Consider the following 20,448-nt stretch of genomic DNA (forward strand, 5'->3'; position numbering starts at 1 on the left):
CGTAATTTACGACTCTTGTTCATCGAAGCTGTTTTTGAGGAAGATATTTTCCAGACTCGCGTAGCGAATGTATTCAGTAAATTCTTTTTCTGAGTCCCTCAACAGCAAATAAAGACCGTCGTAAATTAGGGATTTCCGGAGGACACTCGACGCGTTCCCATCGGAGTTTCGCCAAGTGGGCCCAGCGCGTGTGGCCCAAAGGAAATCCTGCAGTGAAGACGCAACGTCGTCCCCCTCGATCACCACGCCGTTTCGAAAACAAGCATGCCGAGGGCGGAAGAAATAGGCGGTGATTTGAGGAAAATAAACGGCCCTGATTAGAAAGGCCCAACGTGTGGGGTTAACCAATCAGGGTTGTTTAACAATTTTGCCAGTGCGAACGGAGGGGTGATACGGAGAAGAAAACGAAAAAGAAAGGACTCTTCTACAAGCGACGATCGCGGACAGACCTTAGTAGATCTTATAACAAATAAAGAAAGTTTTGTCACCCCAACTTGCAGTCTGCATTACCAACCATCTATCCCAACAGAAAGGCTCACATTTGCTTGGAAGGAAAGGGAAATTTCTGGTGCACCCAGTGTGCGGTCTAGTATATTGCTACGCATTTGTAATGATGTAGGTCAGTATCGTTTACACATGTATGTTTTTATAGTTTTTCATAAATCTGTAGGTATGAAATTTCACACATTGTGATTCGCGATTGTTTTCACCAGTCAATGCAACGTGTAATACAGATATAAAACGTGAGTTATATACAGGGTGTTTGGCTACCTCTGGGAAAAATTTTAATGGGAGATTCTAAAGGTCAAAATAAAACGAAAATCAAGAATACCAATTTGTTGATTGAGGCTTCGTTAAGAAGTTATTAACGTTTAAAGTTCCGCCTGTAGAACGGCAGTCTGCGAACAGCTGCGTACGCGTGATAATGGTTCTCATTCATAAAACTGTAAGACTGTCGATACGTCACTAAGTAGAGTTTCTCATGCTGAATGAGAACCACTATCACGCGTGCGCAGCTGTTCGCAGATTGCCGTTCTACAGGAGGAACTTTAAACGTTAATAACTTTTTAACGAAGCCTCGGTCAACAAATTAATATTATTGATTTTCGTCTTATTTTGGCTTCCAGAATCTTCCGTTAAAATTTTTTCCCAGGGGTGGCCGAACACCCTGTATATTATAATTGACAAAGTATAAAGGAACATTTTTGTAACAAATTTGTTCTGCAGCTTTGACAACATTTTTAGTGATCAATAATTTAAGTATATCTGTTTAAATATCGCATTAATTCGAGGTATTTGAACATAGAATAAAATTCGTTAAACAGTATTGTTTTCGAGGTACGTAACCGACCAGTGGATTCTCGGTCGCGGCGTCCGTTACGCGACACAATATAAACTAGAAAAACCATAATTTTCGGGTTTTTTCAGAAAATCACGCGATCGACCAAGTAACGTTCGAGTTCGAACAATCGGTTCGACGTACGAGTACAGAGAAAAGGTACGTTTATACGTTAGAAAAAGACGGACGAAAGACACGGCGACAGCGCCGCGTGTCGGAGGATTCCCCCTCTCACGCGTCCTTTTCGCAGCTCGTGCTCGTCCCAGAGATGCCATTTTTTTTTTTTTTTTTTTTTTTTTTTTTTTTTTTTTTTTTTTTTACCTGGGAAAATCCTCATGGACACCCCGAGGGCCGAGGCCCTTAAGTATGGGAGGGCCTCGGGGTAGTGCCGGACTCTTACCAGCTAAAACCCCACGGTGACCGTCCTCGGGCGCTGCGGCGAGGGACCGGGAACTCTAGTGAGACATCACAGTCCCCCGCCTTGCCTTGCCTGTCGAGGCTCCTCCCGGAGCGTCCCAGAGATGCCAGAAATGCATCAAAAGTGCTCTCTCACATTATGCTAGATCACGTATACGTGAGCTCGTAGAGTTTCGGAAAGTCGACAAAGGCAAACTGACGCGTGCCCTCTTTCTCGATTCCCGAAGCTACCCGAAGTAATTTCGAACCGCCTCGTGGGAGTCGAGAGAGCAAGGCTGACATTTGCCTTCTTGCTCTTAACAACTAAAATCCAAACTCCCGTCAACGGCATATGATTTGGAATCTCGACTCGCATTCGAAATCCCATCACTAAACTTAGTATGTATGTGTTGTTTAAGGGCAACATAACCTTAGATGCATTAATGCTTAAACTAAACGTGTCTGGTTTTGTAGTTGTATAATAAAATTATGTAAAAAATGGATCACGAAGAAGAGTTTCTTAACACTTTTTTCACTCAAGTTGCACAATTGTGTACAGACAAAGCCAAGGAGTTAATTGTAAGTGGTTATTAGATAAAAGAAAACATTGTGCTTTTCCTTAAATTTTTTATTAATCCCTTGCCAGTGTTTTAACAAAATTAGCCCAAAACTTATCAATCTCTTTTTCTTCATGGATTATTTAGATATGTTACTTTAATGTAAGAAAAATGAAAACAATTTATAAATAAGCGTGTTTTGTTCATAAAAATGATAGAACTAATATAAATGTTTACATATCTATATTAGTATGTATACATGACTTTATTACAACATATGTTATTTTACATAAATTGTAATCCCACATTGTAATCTTTACAATAGAATTGGGTATTTTTTTTTATTTGTTTTCTTAGGTTATCTTTCTTTGTACTATATATAACGCACCAATGATATGGTTTTATTTCTTTTTTAGTTAGTAGTATCTTTTTAATGAAATGTGTTTTATTAGTCTCAAAGCCTCGAGTTAGGTCGAATGATCAAATGTTACTTTTAGTTGTTTCCATTTATGTATTATGCATAATAAATCTAAACTGAAGTTGCGCTTTTATCTTTTCTCGTTTTGTGTAGAGCATGTAAGAGTTTCATAAATAATTTTTTTATAATTTTCTTTCTGTATCATAAAATCATATGAAAAAGATAATGATTTTATAAAATTTAATATACAACTACAATCAGCATAATTTTTCAGCAAATTTAGTGTGTTAAATATTTTAATATTTGCTTCATTGAATATGTTTGTAAGCTACAACACGTTATACATGCTATATTTTATACAAAGCATTGAATTATTATTTAATAATGAATAGGAAAAAGAACGTGGATCATGTCGTCAAACACAGATGGGTCCATGGGGAATGTTACTTATGCATTTACCACAAATAGCAGTGGCAGAACATTCATATGCAGATATGGGTTTTCTTCATACTAAAAATAAAGGATTTTTAAGGAAAGATGTAAGTATATTAATGCTTTAATTCATATGAAAACAAATAATTTATTATATTTATTTAATACTTTGTTTCAATATATGTAGAATTCCTTAAGAACAGTATATGAATTGTTGAAATCTGATCTAAAGAGAATGGAAGAAATGACTAGGGGTACCAACTCTATTGGTGCAACGGTTGCAGAGGTTTCTAATCAACTGTGCCAATATATTACAGCAAAAATACAGCTAATAGATTTGTTAGTATATTATTGTTCTAAGTTGTTGTTTAAAATCTTATGCAACATTATTGTATTATAGCTATGAAAAAATGTACAATATGAGTATAAATAGTAAAGTTATGAAATACCAAGAATTATTGCAGTGCATAGAAGGAATAGTGGAAAGTCATTCTTTGTCTTGTTCACATTTAGCATTAACTGCATTTAAGACAAGCTTAACGTAAGTAAAAACAAAAAAAAAATTGTTATTGATTAAAGAATAGAGATTGCGATCGTGGAGATTATCTTTTATGAATTTTGATCAGGTTAGAGTGTGAAATATTAGTGCAACTAACGAAAGCACAAGTTGAGCTTCAACATTGGAGATTTTTATCAACGTTAATGTCTCTTTACGGCGCACAAGCACGAATGTCGGCTTGGGAAAGAACTTTGCAAAACAAAGAGGTCGGTATTGTATGTAGAAACTTAAAATAAGTAAAAGCATTTAATTTTCAAATATAACGGTTTTAGTCTTGGAAATTAGGTTTTGGTGCAACTTTTTTAAAAGCAAATCAGCAACCAGCATTGTACCAATGGTTAGTGAAACTACGCAGTAATATATTAGCTAAATGCTCTTTATATTTCCACACTACTTTAAGTCAACAGGCTAGTCCGGGAGAGATGAGAAGCATTATGAGCAAGCAAAATGTGGATTACTATCATAAGTAATAATCTTTAAGTAATATTACTTATATAAATTATTGTTCGCAGAAGATTAATATATTTTTATTTCAGAATACAAAGTTTCCAACGTAAACATGATGTTTTAGCAGTTTTAATAATATTTGACTCTAGAGGAGTAGAAGATTCAGGACCAGGTTATAGACATCCTCGCAGGGAACCAAATACTTCTGAACATTTCCCTGTTGTCCTTAGTTGCCCTGGTGTAAGTTTCTATAACTTCTATAAAATATTTGAGAATATAAAAAGTAGATTTAATATATTGTGTATAGTATAATTTATAGAAGATATTGTATCTTATAAAGAAATATTCGTATAGTACTTTTATCATCGTTTCAGATGTTTGTACAAAATTCGTCGATTCATTTAGAAAATATACAGAAACGAATTAAAGAACGACAAGCAGAACTTCTTTCTATGGATAAAATTATTTATAGTAAAAATGTAAAGGTATATTATTAGATGAAATTTGATAAATTGTGTATATATAATTGTATAAATTGATCTGTTTTTTAGGATTCATGTGTATATGCCATGTATAATACTGACCCCAGAATGACACTTGTCACTGTGTTTGAAAGTGGTAAACAGAGAGATAAGGAATCTCATGTAACGTCGTTTATGACAGATTTATGTATGCAAATTAGATGCAACAAAGTTTATGAATCGTTAAAATTATCGAAGTGAGTCACACAAATATATATATCAATATTAAAATACTATCAAAGATAATGATGTGCAAAAATTAAGTTTTATTTAAATTATATATAACTTGTGTATACGTTTTTAAAATTGTTTATTAATGTATTATATTAATTAATTTTTAATTCTTAATTCACTGTTCGAGCAAAACAATTGTACTATACAGTAAGAAAAGTAACCAACATTTTTATATTTAATATTTTTAATATGTACAAAACATTCGTATTATTATTAAGTTTTATAAGGACATGATTGCTCTTTTCACTGCTTTTTCTTTATTTCTTCTGGCTCTATTCTTATGTTTACTGCTTTTAGTTGCATCTGTGAAAAGTTGGATTCCTTCCTTTTCTTCGATAACACGTTGCATATGTAACATTCCATGTAGATTGAATCCAACTGTGTCCTAAACGAATTAATTTTAAGTCAAATTAAATTTTATAGACAATTATTCAATCATAATTTATATAAACAATGTTTCTTACTCTCAGTTCTGAAACTTTTTTCATAGTAAGCGTTTTGACAGTTTCTAAAGTAGGTAAAAGTTCTTGAGTAGCCACAATTGGACCATGGTGAGCTTGTACTAGGCATAATGCTAATCTTGCAAGTAACTCTGTGTGATAATCTGATTCTAATAGTTTGGGAAGCATTTGAAGAATTTCACAGGCGGCTGAATATGGCAACAATAGTAACGTTTCTTCCAAATCGCTAAAAATGATTATTTTATCATGTAATTTATTTATATTATTAATGTCCGTCTAATATATAGGGCGTTAATAAATATGTGAAATCGGAAGTGCTTGTATCTAAATAACGAAGCCTTGGATCGCCGAATAGTAATGGGTTTTTCGATTTCCCTTTACACAAGGAATTCACATATTTCAATTTGTTCTATTGTTACCTTGCTCTAATTCGCTTAATTGTTTCCAATAGATAATCCTCTACAGTTGTACAATTATAAGCTTGCATTTGTAAAGGAACAACAGGCGCCGTATTTGATGATGTTACTTTCGATAACTGTTCATTGAATGTTTTAGATACATCTAAACATTCCAGTATCAATTCAGCCTAAAAAATACATAATTTTAACAATGTTCGTGAGCAAATCGACCGATTTATATAATTTATTAATATTTACCCCTCTTTCACTAGACACAGTTTTCCTTGAAGGTAAAGATTGTGGCTTTTGTCCGGGGACAACCGTGGTTTCACCAGTAACTAACTCATTTTCTTGACGTTCTCTTTCTTCCTCTTCTTCATCTTGTAGGACTAAAGGTTCCATGGTTCGTTCATACATTCTAACTACTTTATCAGATCCACAGGATATAACATAAATACCATTCGGTGAAACAGCACAATTCCATGCTTCTCCTGAATGTCCCTGAATAAATCAGTGTTGTGCGATTTCAAATTGGAGTCATTAACGTCTTTATCATAATATTGTGAAGTATTATTTAAAGAAAATTAATTACTTGTAATGTCACAATTTTTTGAAAATTATCGACATCCCATTCTTTTACTTTTCCATCTTTCCCACAAGTAAATATGTAATGAGTTTTAGGTACAAATGAAAGTCCTGTTACGGAGTCATCGTGCGCAAATATCGATTTGTGACAATCTCCAAAATCTAAACCCCAAATTTTGATATTTCGGTCAGCAGAACCAGTGGCGATGAGCGTCGAGTCACTAGATATGTCCATGCACAAAACTGGCAATTTATGACCATAAAGTGAAATGAAAAACTAAAAAAAAACATTATATACCTATCATTTCGAATCGTTTGGTAAACTAAACATAAAATTATACATGGATTTTTATACATAATCACCTTAAACGTATCAAGGAAAAAGATTTTTACAGTAGAATCAAGCAGCGCGACTGCAACAAATCTATTATTAGGACTCATTCTGACACATAATACACTGTCCTCCAATTTTAAAGTTCTCGTATGTAAAACAGACAAAATTTTGGCCTTAATTTCCTTATCAGGATCTTGAATAAGTTCGAAATTCCAAAATTTGACAGTTTGATCTCCTCCTCCGCTTGCTACTCCTTTCTATACGATAAAAAGTAATCAAAAATATATATTATGCTATGAAATAATAATAAAATATAACATTTTGAATAATAGATAATATTGAAAAGATTAAATATAAGTTGTTTGAAATCACCATATCAGGAAATAGTGTGACACTCCAAAGTTCCTTGGAATGTGCTGGAACTTCTTCTAAAATATCACCTGATGCAATATTGATAATCAGCATTTTACCATCTTTTAAACCAACTACTATATGCCTGTCGCCTGGTACAAATGTTGCCGTTAAAGCATAACCACACTGAACAGTGCGTAAACATGCTAGTGTTGGCCTACAAGGAAAAAGAAGATAGTATAAAATTCCGTTAAGATTTTTTGCAAAGCTGTTGCATTATGTTTTAATACCTGTTCCATAATTTCACAGAATCTCCACTTGTCGTTACAAAAGCCAAATTATCAGAACTAAAACAAACGGAACGAACATCTGTACGGTGACCATGACTAGTTATTGATCTTAAATGTTTTACTTCGGCATCTTTCTCTTGCGTAAATAGGGAATATAAGTCGATAGAATTACTATTTAATCCAACGCATACCTGAAACAATAATATAGAAATTAGTTAATCAAACTATTATTTAATCAGATCTTTTTTACGTAACATACTCTGAGTTCTTCTCCTCCACCCATCACTAAATTTAGTCCTTTCGTCTTGGCAGACACTTTAATAACAGGTAAACGAATGATTTCATCCCTTATTGTCGGTACACCTGAAAAATCTGCTTCCGCGTTGTTTCCGCTTCTATCCGTAAAATACATATATTATATTAAAAAACATTTAAATATTAATAAAATAATTAATATAAATATAGTACAGAAACATCTTTGCACACATTTCTGCTTTCTTCCTTGTTCTCCGTAATCGTTTCACCACATTATTTTTTACTTTGTCATCAGGTAAAAATTGAAACAAATCTACAGTATTGTCTACGCCATGACATCCTATAACAGTATGTGTTGTATCAATTTCAAGAGATACAACCCTCCCACGACTGCTCCTCAATATACTTCCAGCTTTCTTACATCCTAAAGGATATCTCTGACAAAATATAACATTTTCATTAAATACATAGAATAGTATGTGTATTTCTAAATGCAAATATAATTTAACAAAAATATACCATGTTGTTAATTTCGGAATCATCGGCGATATTTAAATCTTGTAAATTGATTTCAAAATCTGTAGTTCCACTATCAGTAAAAAATATTTTCCACACATATAATTCAGTATCGTTACAACCAGTTATTAAATATTCGTCATTTCTAGCTAAAGTAAGACTCCAAACCTTGATTAATGGAAGTATTCTTATTAATAATTCTGTAAAGAACTTAAAATTAACATATTCGTTACCATCATTCAGTTGGAAAACTGTTTGCCACAGACCACATTATATTTATAGTAATCTTATTCAATGAAGTGCATGCTTTCAATTTTATATAAATGAAATGTACTCAATAAGCCAACTATACAGGGTGTTCGGTCACCTCTGCGAAAAATTTTAATGGTAGATACTAGAGGCTAAAATAAGACGAAAATCAATAATATCAATTTCTTGATTGAGGCTTCATTAAAAAGTTATTAAAAAATTTAAAACCATTCTGGAAAAATTATTTTTGGTTGCAGGGCTCAATTATAATCATTTTTTGTGAATATACATACCCCCGAAATCCTACCCACTTTCGAGAAAACAATTCGAGAGGTGTAAAATTTTTCGACAAAATTAAAAAATTTCAAATCATTCTAAAAAAAATATGTTTGATTGCAGGGGTCAATTACAAGCATTTTTTGTGAACAGACATACCCCGAAATCCTACGCATTTTCGAGGAAAAAATTCCTTACCGAAAATATAATTTCTGGCTAAAAATTGTTCCCCGAAATTTCATGCATATCTTTAAAACATCATAACTTCTGAACGGATTGGACGATTTTAATGTTTCGAAATGCAGACGACGCATATTTTGGTCAACAATATGTAGAAATTCCAAAAATATTCGAAAAGTTGCTCTTTAACCCCGTAAAGTGAGAAAAACTCCATAAAACTGGTCCAATTTCCAAAATGCCATAACTCATACAATAGTAAAGATATCGCATTTAAATTTTTTTCTGAAGTAAAGCCCATGTGTGCCTACAAAAAGTATTAGACAACTTTTCTGTAGAGCGTCAAACAAATTCTTAAGAAAATTCGACAAGGGGGTAGGTGCCTAAATTTTTCGGCGAAAAAAAAAAATTTCAAATCGTTCTGGAAAAATTATTTTCGGTTGCGAGGCTCAATTGCAATCATTTTTGGTCATTAGACATATCCTCGAAATCCTACCCACTTTCGAGAAAAAAATTTGAGGTGTGAAATTTTTCGACAAAATTAAAAAATTTCAAATCATTCTGGAAAAATTATTTTCGGTTGCGAGGGTTAATTACAATAATTTTTGGTAAATAGACCTACCCCCGAAATCCTATCCACTTTCTAGAAAAAAATTCAGTACGGGCGGAACTTTAAACGTTAATAACTGTTTAACGAAACCTCCATCAACAAATTAGTATTCTTGATTTTCGTCTTATTTTGGTCTCTAGAATCTCCCATTAAAATTTTTCCCAGGGGTGGCCGAACACCCTGTATAGTCGTTTACATAATGTGATAATGATCGACAGTTTATATGGTTATAAAATAGACAACTATTGCTGTCACACATGCGTGACGTTAGTCTGTGACAAAATTCGACGTGTGACAAATATGTGACGCGTGGTAGCGAACGTGTTAATTATATCTATGGGGTGAGGCCTTTAAGAAAGGTCACCTCAATAACATTTAGTTTAGTGCTTCATTTTGTATATTTTAAATAATATTTACTTCTGTTCTGTGACCAACGAGGGTTCTGAAATTGTGTTCTGTATCTAAATCCCAAAATTTTACAAAAGTGTCTTTACTAGCACTGATAAGAATATTGCGATCTTTCATAAATGCCAGTTTAGTTATAACACCTTTATGTCCACTTAATCGACATATTCCAGTTTCTGCTACTATGTCCCAAACGATAATATCTGTATCCTAGAGAATAGTAAATGGAAATGGGTTTTGTAGGAACCTAATTAGTACATAAATTTCATGAAGCTAAATATTTTACTTTAGCACCAGAAGCTAATCTGTGTCCCTGTTTATCATATACTAAAGTTGTAATTTCAGATCGATGGCCTATAAATACACTTATATTTTCTCCGGACCGCAAGTCAAATGTTTTTACAGAACCATCCATATAACCAACTGCTATATATCGTTGATTAGGAGATGCCGCCAAATACGATACATTTACTTTATCTCCTGATAATACTTGAGCCTAAAACAAATATTTAGCACATGTAATTCTCAAAAATTTTGTGATTTTGGTCAGCATCGTAAAATCATTTTTTTCCAATTTTTTTTCTATGTAATTTTATACATTGAATTTAAAAATAATCAAATGTTTTGCTGTAAACAAAATTCAGCCACTAAATAATTCAAAACATACAGGGTCCAACTAAATAACATGTATAAGCAAACAGGAAGTGATTTCTTATGAAAAACTAAGAAGAAATTTTCTTCATTTTAGATGTAGTTTTTGAGATAATCGAGTTTAAAAATTTACCTTGTAAATAAAAGTCGACAAGCTTAAGATCAATATGTAACGACATTCAACAACTAAAGAATTCAGTTAGATATGTGCGAAACCAAGTTGAAAAATTACAAAAGTTATTACTACAAATTACAAAAAAATTGCAAAAATTAGTTAGTACAAAAAACAAAATATTTTGACTAATAACACAATTGTGGCAGTACCACTTATTAACATTACAAATTTAGTTTTTGAAAAAAATTTAAAAGTCTTGTTCAAATTTCATTAAGCTTTTATACATTAAATTGTAATATTTTGTTTATAACGGATGTAACATAGTGTTTTTAAATGCTATAGATAAGTTTTGTGCTTTCTATTCCATAATTATTTCTTAACATTATCAAAATTCTTGCCATACTTATTCAAAATAGTGGTATTGTTATAGAAATTTCAAGTACTGGATTTGTGAAATTTTTCATAATTTTTTATACGATATATTTCGTTCTTTACCTTTTCTCCTAGACGTAAATCCCATACAAAAACATGTTCACATGCTCCGACCGCAACAAATCTGCCTTCTTGTCCTTGTAATGTTACAAAAACAATATTACAAGAAGGGCTGGCAATTATATTTGAGTTCCCAGCCGGTACATATCTCAAATATTGCTTTGTTAAACCCATCTTTTATTTATTAAATAAAATTGTACACATTAGAAGGTAAGAAGGAAAAATTTTATTTTTATGTATAATAGTATTATCCCCTTTGTCTCATATTAAATGTAGAATATTTATTTCAAAAGAGGATTTCATGATCAACATTTTCTATATGAAAATATTTCCCGAACAATCACAAACTATTTTAAAAATGTTCTATGATTCATGTAATACTTAAAAGCTTATTTTATATTCTAGGTTAAAGTTGCACATGGTCAATGTTTACTATAAAGCAGTGTTACCAGACGGCAGACTTGAATTGATGTACCAACTTAGTAAAATTTCAATGGTTTTAGAACAGAGGTGCCAGAAGTGCACCGAAGCATAGATGCCAGATTCAGCACCCGGTGCGATACTCACCATGGCAGATCACGCGTACGTGAGCTCGTGGAGTTTCGGAAAGTCGACAAAGGCAAACTGACACATGCCCTCTTTCTCGATTATTCCGAAGCTGCCCGAAGTAATTTCGGTCCGCCTCGTGGGAGTCGAGAGAGAAAGGCTCACATTTGCCTTCTCGCTCTTAACAACTGAAATCCAACCTCCCGTCTACGGCATACGATTTGGAATCTCGAGCCGTGATTTTCGACTGCCCAGGCATTTTTATTTCCCGACCTATGTAGGCGCACATAAACAAAGTACCCATAATGGAAAAAAAATTTTGTAAAATTTATTTTACGGAAATACACGTTTTAAGACCCTCTGATCATATTTTAATTATTGAAAAAAAAGAAATTTTTTTTTATTATTCCTATGTATGAGTGTACATATGTATATTATTAATACGATTGAGTATAAATGGCTGAATGAATTTAAATGGAACTTTACATTTCAGTTTTATGTTCTCATTTCAAAGTCCGATTAGTCTTTGTCTATAATCAGCCCATGGATAATAATGATTATATCTCTTGTTTCATAGTTATTCCGATACATAGGCGTAATTTATAAAAGATCTTTTAAATGTTTCATATAAATCTTGGGAAGAATTCAATTTTATCTAAGAAAAATTAAATAAACTTTTTCTTTATCTTCTCTAGAAAAGAAAAACTTAAATGAAATCTTATACATTACATGCTTACTTAAATCGCATTGAAAACGAATACCACAAATGTTTTAGAATAATGTGCAAAATGGTTTTACTCGCAAAGGGTTAATTGAGAAATAAATGCTTGGTAATTAAAAACAGCAGTAAACAACTTAACCGGCTGGGATTTTCGCTAAAACAAATTGAAAACTCGATTCTAATAAGGGAAAGTTGGAATGGTACCCGATTTTGGGTTAAGTTTTACTGCAAGATATTATTAAAGTTATTACAGCTACTTATCTTCAAGAATAGAACCAATTTCACCAATAATCAGCATGCCGTGGAGGATGAGGTGTTTGATTGCAAGTTCAAGCTTCTTTTGCTCTGCAGGTTCGAACCCTGCTGAAAGAAATCTTTTTTTTCTTAATTATATTTTAATCGTACGCTAAATGTGACATTATATTTTTGTCTGATCTTCGAATATTTTTTTTTAAAGTTGAATTTACCAATTACATTTAACATGTGTTATTTTCAATATATGAAGTACATGAATCTGAATGGTATTTTTCGTAAAAACAGTCAAAACATAAAAATTTTAAAAACCACGTACATCTAATGAGAATTCTGTTCTCACAGAAATTACAAAATTTTGTATTTAACTCTGATGGAAAGGCCGCTTCATTTACATTGATATAATGTGAATGATTTTCGGATTTCGATTTACTTGTACCTCGTACTTTTTACCTTATACTTCAGGTAAAAAGGGATATATCTGGCTAAAACAGTTTTATGATAGTACCTGCTAACTCATGTTACTGTTCTAAAATGAAACGCTGTTTTGTACCTTTAAAAATATTCGACTATGTCCTTTTCAAATTTAAAATCCAACCCATACTTTGTATCATACTGGCAAACGGGATCACTATTCCTTTGTTTTTAAACGGTTTGATGGTGGGAATCTCGTGACTATAGCTCGTATGTACATTAATTAAAAATTAATGTATTCACGAGCTCTTTTTTCATTACGTTAGTTTAAACATTTCAATATTGCACATTGCATAATTAAATAACAGTTTTTTACATTTCCCTCCTGATGGAAGAGACCACCACCTTTCCGTGGTTTCCATTGAGCGGTATCGTGCACATTATTAATTTTTATGGATCGATACAATCATTTTTTTATGCAAAATTAAGCCAAATCAAACATATAATATTTAGTTCGTCATATCAAATTGATACGGTTAACTCAAAATATATCGAGGAAAATCATTATTAATTAATTTCCTCAACTATTAATTCTACTTTTTTGTTTATGTTATAAAAATAAGAACTCTTCTTATTGAAAAATGCCACAGCGTGCACGATACTGGCAAAGAGTGGACTCTCATTTTAATTTATTAATTTTCAATCTTAAAGAATTTTGATTTGGAAAAATCGTATTATTAATATGCATATGTTCGCTCATACATGGGAATAATAAAAAAAAATTTCTTTTTTTTCAATAATTAAAATATGATCAGAGGGTCTTAAAACGTGTATTTCCGTAAAATAAATTTTACAAAATTTTTTTTCCATTATGGGTACTTTGCTTATGTGCGCCTACATAGGTCGGAAAATAAAAATGCCTGGGCAGTCGAAAATCACGGCTCGAGATTCCAAATCGTATGCCGTAGACGGGAGGTCGGATTTCAGTTGTTAAGAGCGAGAAGGCAAATGTGAGCCTTTCTCTCTCGACTCCCACGAGGCGGACCGAAATTACTTCGGGCAGCTTCGGAATAATCGAGAAAGAGGGCATGTGTCAGTTTGCCTTTGTCGACTTTCCGAAACTCCACGAGCTCACGTACGCGTGATCTGGCATAGTGTGAGAAAGCACCTTCGGTGCTTTTCTGGCATCTCTGCACCGAAGGTGCTCTCTACATTATGCCAGATCACGCGTACGTGAGCTCGTAGAGTTTCGGAAAGTCGACAAAGGCAAACTAACACATGCCTTCTTTCTCGATTCTCCGAAGCTGCCCGAAGTAATTTCGGGCCGCCTCGTGGGAGTCGAGAGAGAAAAGCTAACATGCCTTCTCGCTCTTGAACAATTGAAATCCGAACTCACGTCAACGGCATACGATTTGGAATCTCGACTACCCAGGCATTTTTACTTTGCGACCTATGTAGGCTAACATAAGTAAAGTACCCCCCTCCCCCCCAACATATTTTAACTATTGAAAAAAAAGAAATATTTTTTTACTATTCCTATGTATGAGCGTACATATGTATATTATTAATACGATTTTTCAAAATCAAAATACTTTAAGTACTTTTGAATTTTCCTACAGGCCTCTGCTGACCATTGGTGACCACTGTTAGTATTTCTGACAACGTATAACGATGACTAGTGACTTCTCTCTGCTGGACTCTGCTAGCCTCTGCTGGACTCTGCTAGCCTCTGCTGGCTCCTACTGGCCCCTGCTGACCTTCGTTGACAACTACTGACAAGATATACATATATACATATACAAGATATACATGTATATGTATTAAAGATTTGTATAATGTAAATCTATGGCAATAAATTATATAATTTTAAAGAATTCTATGTGTTCTAATCATTTTTTACCTTTCTTTTCCTTTCTAAATAATTTTCTTAGTTATAAGATACATGCCACCTCTTTGCCAGGCCGCCAGCATTTTGAAAATGTTCTGGGCACTCCGGAAGTCCGGATGACAAAACGCCAAGTTGTGTGGAATAGTTCGCTATTTTCAACGATAGATGGCACTTATTTTCGACCTCAAACCCCCTGGTGCTAAAACGCCCAAATTTGTCGTGGAATAATTCGTTATTCTCAACGATAGATGGCACTTATTTTCGACCTCAAACCCCCTGGTACTAAAACGCCCAAGTTTGTCGTGGAATAGTTCGTACCGTCTACGCTAGATGGATTTCTCGACAAGCCTGGGCTTTTTAGTACTAGAGGGGCTGAGGTCGGTAAATAAGCGCCATCTAGCGTTAAAGGTAACAAACGATTCCATGACAAACTTGGGCGTTTTAACACCAGAGTGCATGAGGTTATAGCGCTTGTGGCTATATTCAAATATACTAGTGAACGAGGTGAATTGAATTAAACGTATATTTATTTATTTATTTAATAAAACACAAATGAAAACGTTACATAAACTTGATGATTAAAAAACGTGGCGAAACTCAAAAGATACTTGTGTATGTAGCTACAGCTGTGGCGTGTGTCCTTGTGTAAGGTTCGGAAGGAACTGAGAGAGAGTGTATAGAGTAACTGTGTGATCTTGATGGTGAAACTGTTTCTATTATTTGGCCACTAGAGGCATGACTGTATTAATGTTGGAGCGCCAAAGTTACGAATGGTGGCCACAAGGTCGATAAATAAGCGCCATCTATCGGTGGAAATAGTGAACTATTCCACGACAAACTTGGGCGTTTTAGCACCAGAGGTCGTTAAATAAGCGCCAACTAGCGTGGACGGTAACGAACTATTCTACGATAAACTTGGGCATTTTAGCATCAGAGGATTTGAGGTCAAGAAGAAATTAATGGGTAATGTGGAGAAGAATATAAATAAAAAGCATGGAACATATGTATTATTTTGATTTGTTATTATTATAAATATATATTTCACAAATATTAATACTAAACGTATTTGTATCTAAAATATAAAGAAGTAATAAGTTATGTTAGGAAAAACTGTTTTTTAAAAGTTAATTTTCGTCATTTATACCCCGATACAATTCATAATATTGTATAAATTAGAAATATGTTACAATTTTACATATTTGTTACAAAACTTAACATCTCAATAATTTTATTCTTTTCTTTATTAATATGACTCTAAATTAATTTGAAACATACAAGATAAACTTAATTATTTTTTACGAAAAACGTGGAAAAAATCGTATACATTTGTATAGTTCTAATATGATACAATTTAATGAAACATTAGCTCCATAATTAATACATGAAAAATAAAGCTTAACTTTTCAGTACACTTGTGATTGTAGTATAGCTTTTTGCAATAACATACAAAATGTTTCGGTAACTTCTTGACACAAAATATCTGCAGATTTATCTCCTAATGCCGCTTGAGCAGAATTAACTCTACCAAGCTGTAACAATAATCCTGTAGTATCTTCGGCTAATGGTGGGAAAGCTAAACATATACGTGTCAAGGCTGGTAGTGCTGGCATAAATAAGATTACACGATCTTTAGCGGATAGAACCCCTAAAAGTGTCACAAGAGTATTAATTGCTAAACGTGAAACACTTAAAGCCTTCGGTAGAGCGTATTGAATTGCAAGGTGCGAAGCCAAATCCACTGCGAATATTTGTTTTTCTGGTTCCGGTTGAGATAATAATTCAGGAATCCAGTCAAGGCAAATGTGCATAGATGGAATACCGGTAACTGTAATCGGTAACAATTCTCTTGGATAGCCCTGTGAAGAAAGATAGTATTCATAGAGTATTCATATAAGTTTTACTTATAGAACATACACGCATTCACGAAAGTATTTGCACGCTTATTACATATTTTCTACTTTAAATTGCGGTGAACATACTTGAAAATGGACCAATTTGGCCAAAGATGGATCTGCTATAAACACTTGATGTAGATATGAACAAATGATGCTTTGAATCTCCCTTAGCGACCACATTTGACCAGGAATTTCTCTATCTTCGTTTGTTTCCAAACACGCTTCCAATAATATTTGTACGGCTGCACTCTCTTGACCTGCTACTAAAGCTGTTCTTAAATCTTCTCTTTCCGTTTCACTCGACAGTTGACCAATTTTTTCCGTTAATGGTTTATCTTGTACATGCCTAGACAGCTGAGATCGGGAAGCTGCCAATGCAGCTTGCAAAATTCTGAAAACATTTATTATAAAATGATAACCGATAGGATTGAATATCTTTAATGAAACATTAAATACGATGAAAGTTTCAAAACCTCACCTCAAAATAATGGATAAAATTGGAGCACATCTAAAGACTCTTGTATCGCATCGCAATACTTGTAATGGGTCTAATACAATGTTTTCTTGCGTTAAAAAAACATTTTTTACGACGGAATTTTCTATTAATAGTGCATTTATCGACAAAACCCATAAACATCTTGGTAACACCGTATTTAACCTAAGCCATACTTGTTTGTACAATTCTAAAAGATTAAATTAATACTTCTATTAAAATTCTTTTATAATAATATACTATATATATATATAAAAAAAAATAAAATGTTACCTTGAATATATCTAGGAACTTTGGAATTTAATGTTGCCTTAAAATAATAAATTATAACTTCAGCATGAGGCCATATATCAGTCGGTTTCATCGACATTAATTGTCTTAAAAGTCTTCCTGTTCTCGAAGGACATGTTTGAATATGGGAAAATGTTTCGATAATCATGATATCGGTAATTTTTACGTTCTCGTAGTTTGCAATTGTAGAGTCTATATTAATCATCTCGTTATCGAGCCAATCGTCTACTAACGAAAGATGCGGAAAATGAGTTGCCAACAGTCTAAGAAGAGGGGAAAACAAGCCAGCATAATTCAATTGATCTCTTTGAACCAACTGAAGTAGATATTTTATTGGTAACTCCGACAGAAATTCGGTCGAGTACGATTTAACTTTTCTATCCTGCGATATGAATGCGTGCATGTTGGACAATCTGACATCCTCGTACAATAATAAATAATACAATAATAATAATTGCGACGTTAGAGAAGGTTTTTGAATATCGATATCCGTATTATCTATTTCGCATTGAGGAACACTAATAGCATTTTTCTTAAAATCAAAATTTGCACCAAAAACGCTATTTTGAAATACCCTTCTAATTTCACCTTCCGTAATTGGTTTGTTCGTATGTTCTGATGTTTTATTATTGATTACTAAAATCGAATTGACGTATACTTCGACTAAAGCAGGGAGAACTGGATGCAGCGGTGGCACGCTATTACAAATCTGTTTGTAAATCCAATTTTTTATTGGTACTCGATGCTTTGCAAATGCTCGTGATTTCAATAACTGATGAATACAATGTACAGGTAAAAATCCTGGAATGTTTGCGTTTAAATTAGCCGTTACCGGCACCTTTACAGCATGAGAAGTGACGACTTGCTCGGTAAATATCTCTTGCATAAAAATTTGTTTCATTCTAGTTAGATTGTTCGGTCTAATTGGTATTTTCATACCTAAAGTTGCGCATACAAGTTCGCAGATAGCCGAAAGTTGATTACTATGAAAATGTATAGCCATTAACAGTAACATTTCCCCAAAACTTGCTGTTACACCACTAGCACTTTCAAAGTAAGCTTCTTCGCGAACGAGCCACTGCACCCATTCTATACTCCGCTTTTCAAGATTATGATGACCTATCAACGAAGAACACGCGATAAGCATACAAAGACCCAAAGAAACAAATCTTACACCAGCTGGAGATGGTGGAGGATGAGATGTCAACAACTGAACGATCATTGCTACTTCGTCGTCTTGAAATTTAATACCTCCGATACCTCTCAGTGCGCAATAAAGGCGCAATAACGCACTAGCTTGAACCACTTGACATTCAGCTAATTGACCTGCATTTTGGGAAGTGATCGCTTGTAATCGTTTGAGCAGTTCCTCTCTTAATGATTGTAACGCTGTATGAGATTCCCATTTGCGTTTCTGTCCATTCCTAATGAACATTGCAATCCATGTTCTTACTTGCTGATCGCTACCAAGCAATAATCCTGATACAAAAGCAACTATATCACTTTCTGATAACGCGTTAGTTATATTTTCATGTTCCAGACTTAATGTAATTGCTAAAGCAGGCATTCTACAAAGTTCTACACACTTGGCTCTTACTGCCAATGCTTGACTTGGATTCATCTGGCATAACATTGTCAATGCCATTGTCCTAATCCTGCCTAACGTTGATTCCTCTTGTCTTTCTCCATTGGCAATTAAATGCGTGCAAACTTCGCTAAAGCTATCTGGAATATTAGCAACTATCCAGCAAATTATTTCCGGTCCTTGTTTAACATGTAATAATGTTTCTGCTATATCTAATATTGATAATAATGTCGGTAATTCTGCAAGAGCGATGCAAATTACATAACTAATTTCTTCCATATACACTGCATTATCAAATAAATCTGACTGTTTGATTTGAAATTCCTGATTCTTCTGTAGCTCTTGTACTTGACAGGCTATATATAATAATTCGCTTAGAACTAGCCTTATTCTTCTGGTAGATTCGCTACGTTCAAATTCTAAGGCAAGACCGCTTTGTAATGACTGAGCGAGTATACTATCTCGTTGCAAACTGCCTAACTTTTGCCTAAAAAAAAGTCGATTATACATCTCTTGTAAATACAATTTAATATACATATAATTATATATACTATTTAATTTACGGTTTCAACAACAATGACAAGCGCAGAGGCATTAATGTCACCCATGAAACTAACCTTAATTGTTGCTCTTTTCGAACATCAGTTTCTAACGCATGAAAATCAATCGAAAGCAGTGCAATTATTGAGTTTACTGACTCAATTCCAGATAAAATTGTCAAAACTTGTTTTCTTTCTTCCACGCAATCTTTCGTAATGTCTAGCGGAGAAATGAGGCTCATACGTACCAAACACGGTAAAATTGGTCGTATTTCTTTATGAGAACATATTGATAGTTCCTGTATGTCTACATTTTGTATTGCAGTAAAAATTCGTGGCGTTACATACATACTTGATTGCATGGTTGTTAATTATTGTTTACTACTGCTTCCAATTAACCAAATATAAGGCGATACAAGAAAACAATTCATACCAAAGATTTGAAATAACTCCGAATTAATGTATTTCTATTCATATTTAATAGTAACAATATATCTTGATGTATCAAACTTGAATTTATATATTTTGTGAATGAAATATATTTGGATTATTTGTTGCATCCACTATTTAAACCGGTGCTTTCCAAGTCACAGATGTCACAGTTAAGAATTGCAACGATACATGATATATCGTTGTTGGAAATCGATACTATTGAAACCATCGATATTTTTTCGAAATTTTCTCATTCGAAAGAATGAACAAGGAGAAAGATTATTGCCCAGAGAACAGCAGAATATCTAACTTACATCGATTATG

General features: G+C 33.4%; 3 protein-coding genes across 6 annotated transcripts; 1 reads left to right on the forward strand and 2 right to left on the reverse strand.

The window, feature by feature from the left end:
- The first annotated feature begins 1,394 nt into the window (after positions 1 to 1,394).
- LOC143343344 (KICSTOR subunit 2) lies at positions 1,395 to 5,546 on the forward strand. Of its 4 annotated transcripts, XM_076768149.1 has the most exons (11): positions 1,395 to 2,138; positions 2,210 to 2,314; positions 3,103 to 3,249; positions 3,330 to 3,481; positions 3,543 to 3,683; positions 3,769 to 3,907; positions 3,974 to 4,167; positions 4,238 to 4,388; positions 4,523 to 4,633; positions 4,700 to 4,866; positions 5,409 to 5,546. In XM_076768149.1, exons 2-11 carry the CDS (start codon positions 2,234 to 2,236, stop codon positions 5,413 to 5,415), a joined length of 1,290 nt encoding a protein of 429 aa, XP_076624264.1. In that variant the 5' UTR covers positions 1,395 to 2,138; positions 2,210 to 2,233; the 3' UTR covers positions 5,416 to 5,546. The 4 variants fall into 4 exon arrangements, with proteins under 4 accessions (XP_076624264.1, XP_076624267.1, XP_076624265.1 ...); XM_076768152.1 differs by lacking the exon at positions 2,210 to 2,314 and having other exon boundaries at positions 1,399 to 2,134; XM_076768150.1 differs by lacking the exon at positions 1,395 to 2,138 and having other exon boundaries at positions 2,142 to 2,314; positions 4,523 to 4,627.
- On the reverse strand, positions 5,062 to 11,496 carry LOC143343343 (WD repeat-containing protein 3). The gene is made up of 14 exons (XM_076768148.1): positions 11,072 to 11,496; positions 10,097 to 10,306; positions 9,823 to 10,020; positions 8,097 to 8,261; positions 7,809 to 8,014; positions 7,582 to 7,717; positions 7,323 to 7,513; positions 7,054 to 7,249; positions 6,711 to 6,938; positions 6,355 to 6,624; positions 6,021 to 6,263; positions 5,784 to 5,950; positions 5,368 to 5,590; positions 5,062 to 5,288 (listed from the first exon to the last, which is right to left on the reverse strand). Exons 1-14 carry the CDS (start codon positions 11,240 to 11,242, stop codon positions 5,124 to 5,126), a joined length of 2,769 nt encoding a protein of 922 aa, XP_076624263.1. The 5' UTR covers positions 11,243 to 11,496; the 3' UTR covers positions 5,062 to 5,123.
- Positions 11,497 to 15,944: 4,448 nt separating this feature from the next.
- Positions 15,945 to 20,303, reverse strand: Ints2 (integrator complex subunit 2). Its single transcript, XM_076768981.1, has 5 exons — positions 19,771 to 20,303; positions 17,551 to 19,640; positions 17,263 to 17,467; positions 16,869 to 17,175; positions 15,945 to 16,745 (listed from the first exon to the last, which is right to left on the reverse strand). Exons 1-5 carry the CDS (start codon positions 20,052 to 20,054, stop codon positions 16,293 to 16,295), a joined length of 3,339 nt encoding a protein of 1,112 aa, XP_076625096.1. The 5' UTR covers positions 20,055 to 20,303; the 3' UTR covers positions 15,945 to 16,292.
- Between the last annotated feature and the right edge of the window lie 145 nt (positions 20,304 to 20,448).

The sequence above is a fragment of the Colletes latitarsis genome, chromosome 7 (genome assembly GCF_051014445.1).
Source record: "Colletes latitarsis isolate SP2378_abdomen chromosome 7, iyColLati1, whole genome shotgun sequence".
NCBI classification, from domain to species: Eukaryota; Metazoa; Arthropoda; class Insecta; order Hymenoptera; family Colletidae; genus Colletes; species Colletes latitarsis.

Excerpts from the sequence above, each read along its gene's own strand:
- LOC143343343 (XM_076768148.1), bottom strand. The coding sequence starts at position 11,242 with ATGGGTTTAACAAAGCAATATTTGAGATATGTACCGGCTGGGAACTCA. Across the intron at positions 10,021-10,096 it reads GATTAGCTTCTGGTGCTAAA|GATACAGATATTATCGTTTG; the intron begins GTAAAATATTTA and ends ACTATTCTCTAG. Across the intron at positions 7,718-7,808 it reads ACAAGGAAGAAAGCAGAAAT|AAGCGGAAACAACGCGGAAG; the intron begins GTGTGCAAAGAT and ends TTTTACGGATAG.
- LOC143343344 (XM_076768149.1), top strand. The coding sequence starts at position 2,234 with ATGGATCACGAAGAAGAGTTTCTTAACACTTTTTTCACTCAAGTTGCA. Across the intron at positions 2,315-3,102 it reads ACAAAGCCAAGGAGTTAATT|GAAAAAGAACGTGGATCATG; the intron begins GTAAGTGGTTAT and ends AATAATGAATAG. Across the intron at positions 3,250-3,329 it reads AAGGATTTTTAAGGAAAGAT|AATTCCTTAAGAACAGTATA; the intron begins GTAAGTATATTA and ends CAATATATGTAG.
- Ints2 (XM_076768981.1), bottom strand. The coding sequence starts at position 20,054 with ATGCAATCAAGTATGTATGTAACGCCACGAATTTTTACTGCAATACAA. Across the intron at positions 17,468-17,550 it reads AGTTCCTAGATATATTCAAG|AATTGTACAAACAAGTATGG; the intron begins GTAACATTTTAT and ends TTAATCTTTTAG. Across the intron at positions 17,176-17,262 it reads ATTTTATCCATTATTTTGAG|AATTTTGCAAGCTGCATTGG; the intron begins GTGAGGTTTTGA and ends AAATGTTTTCAG.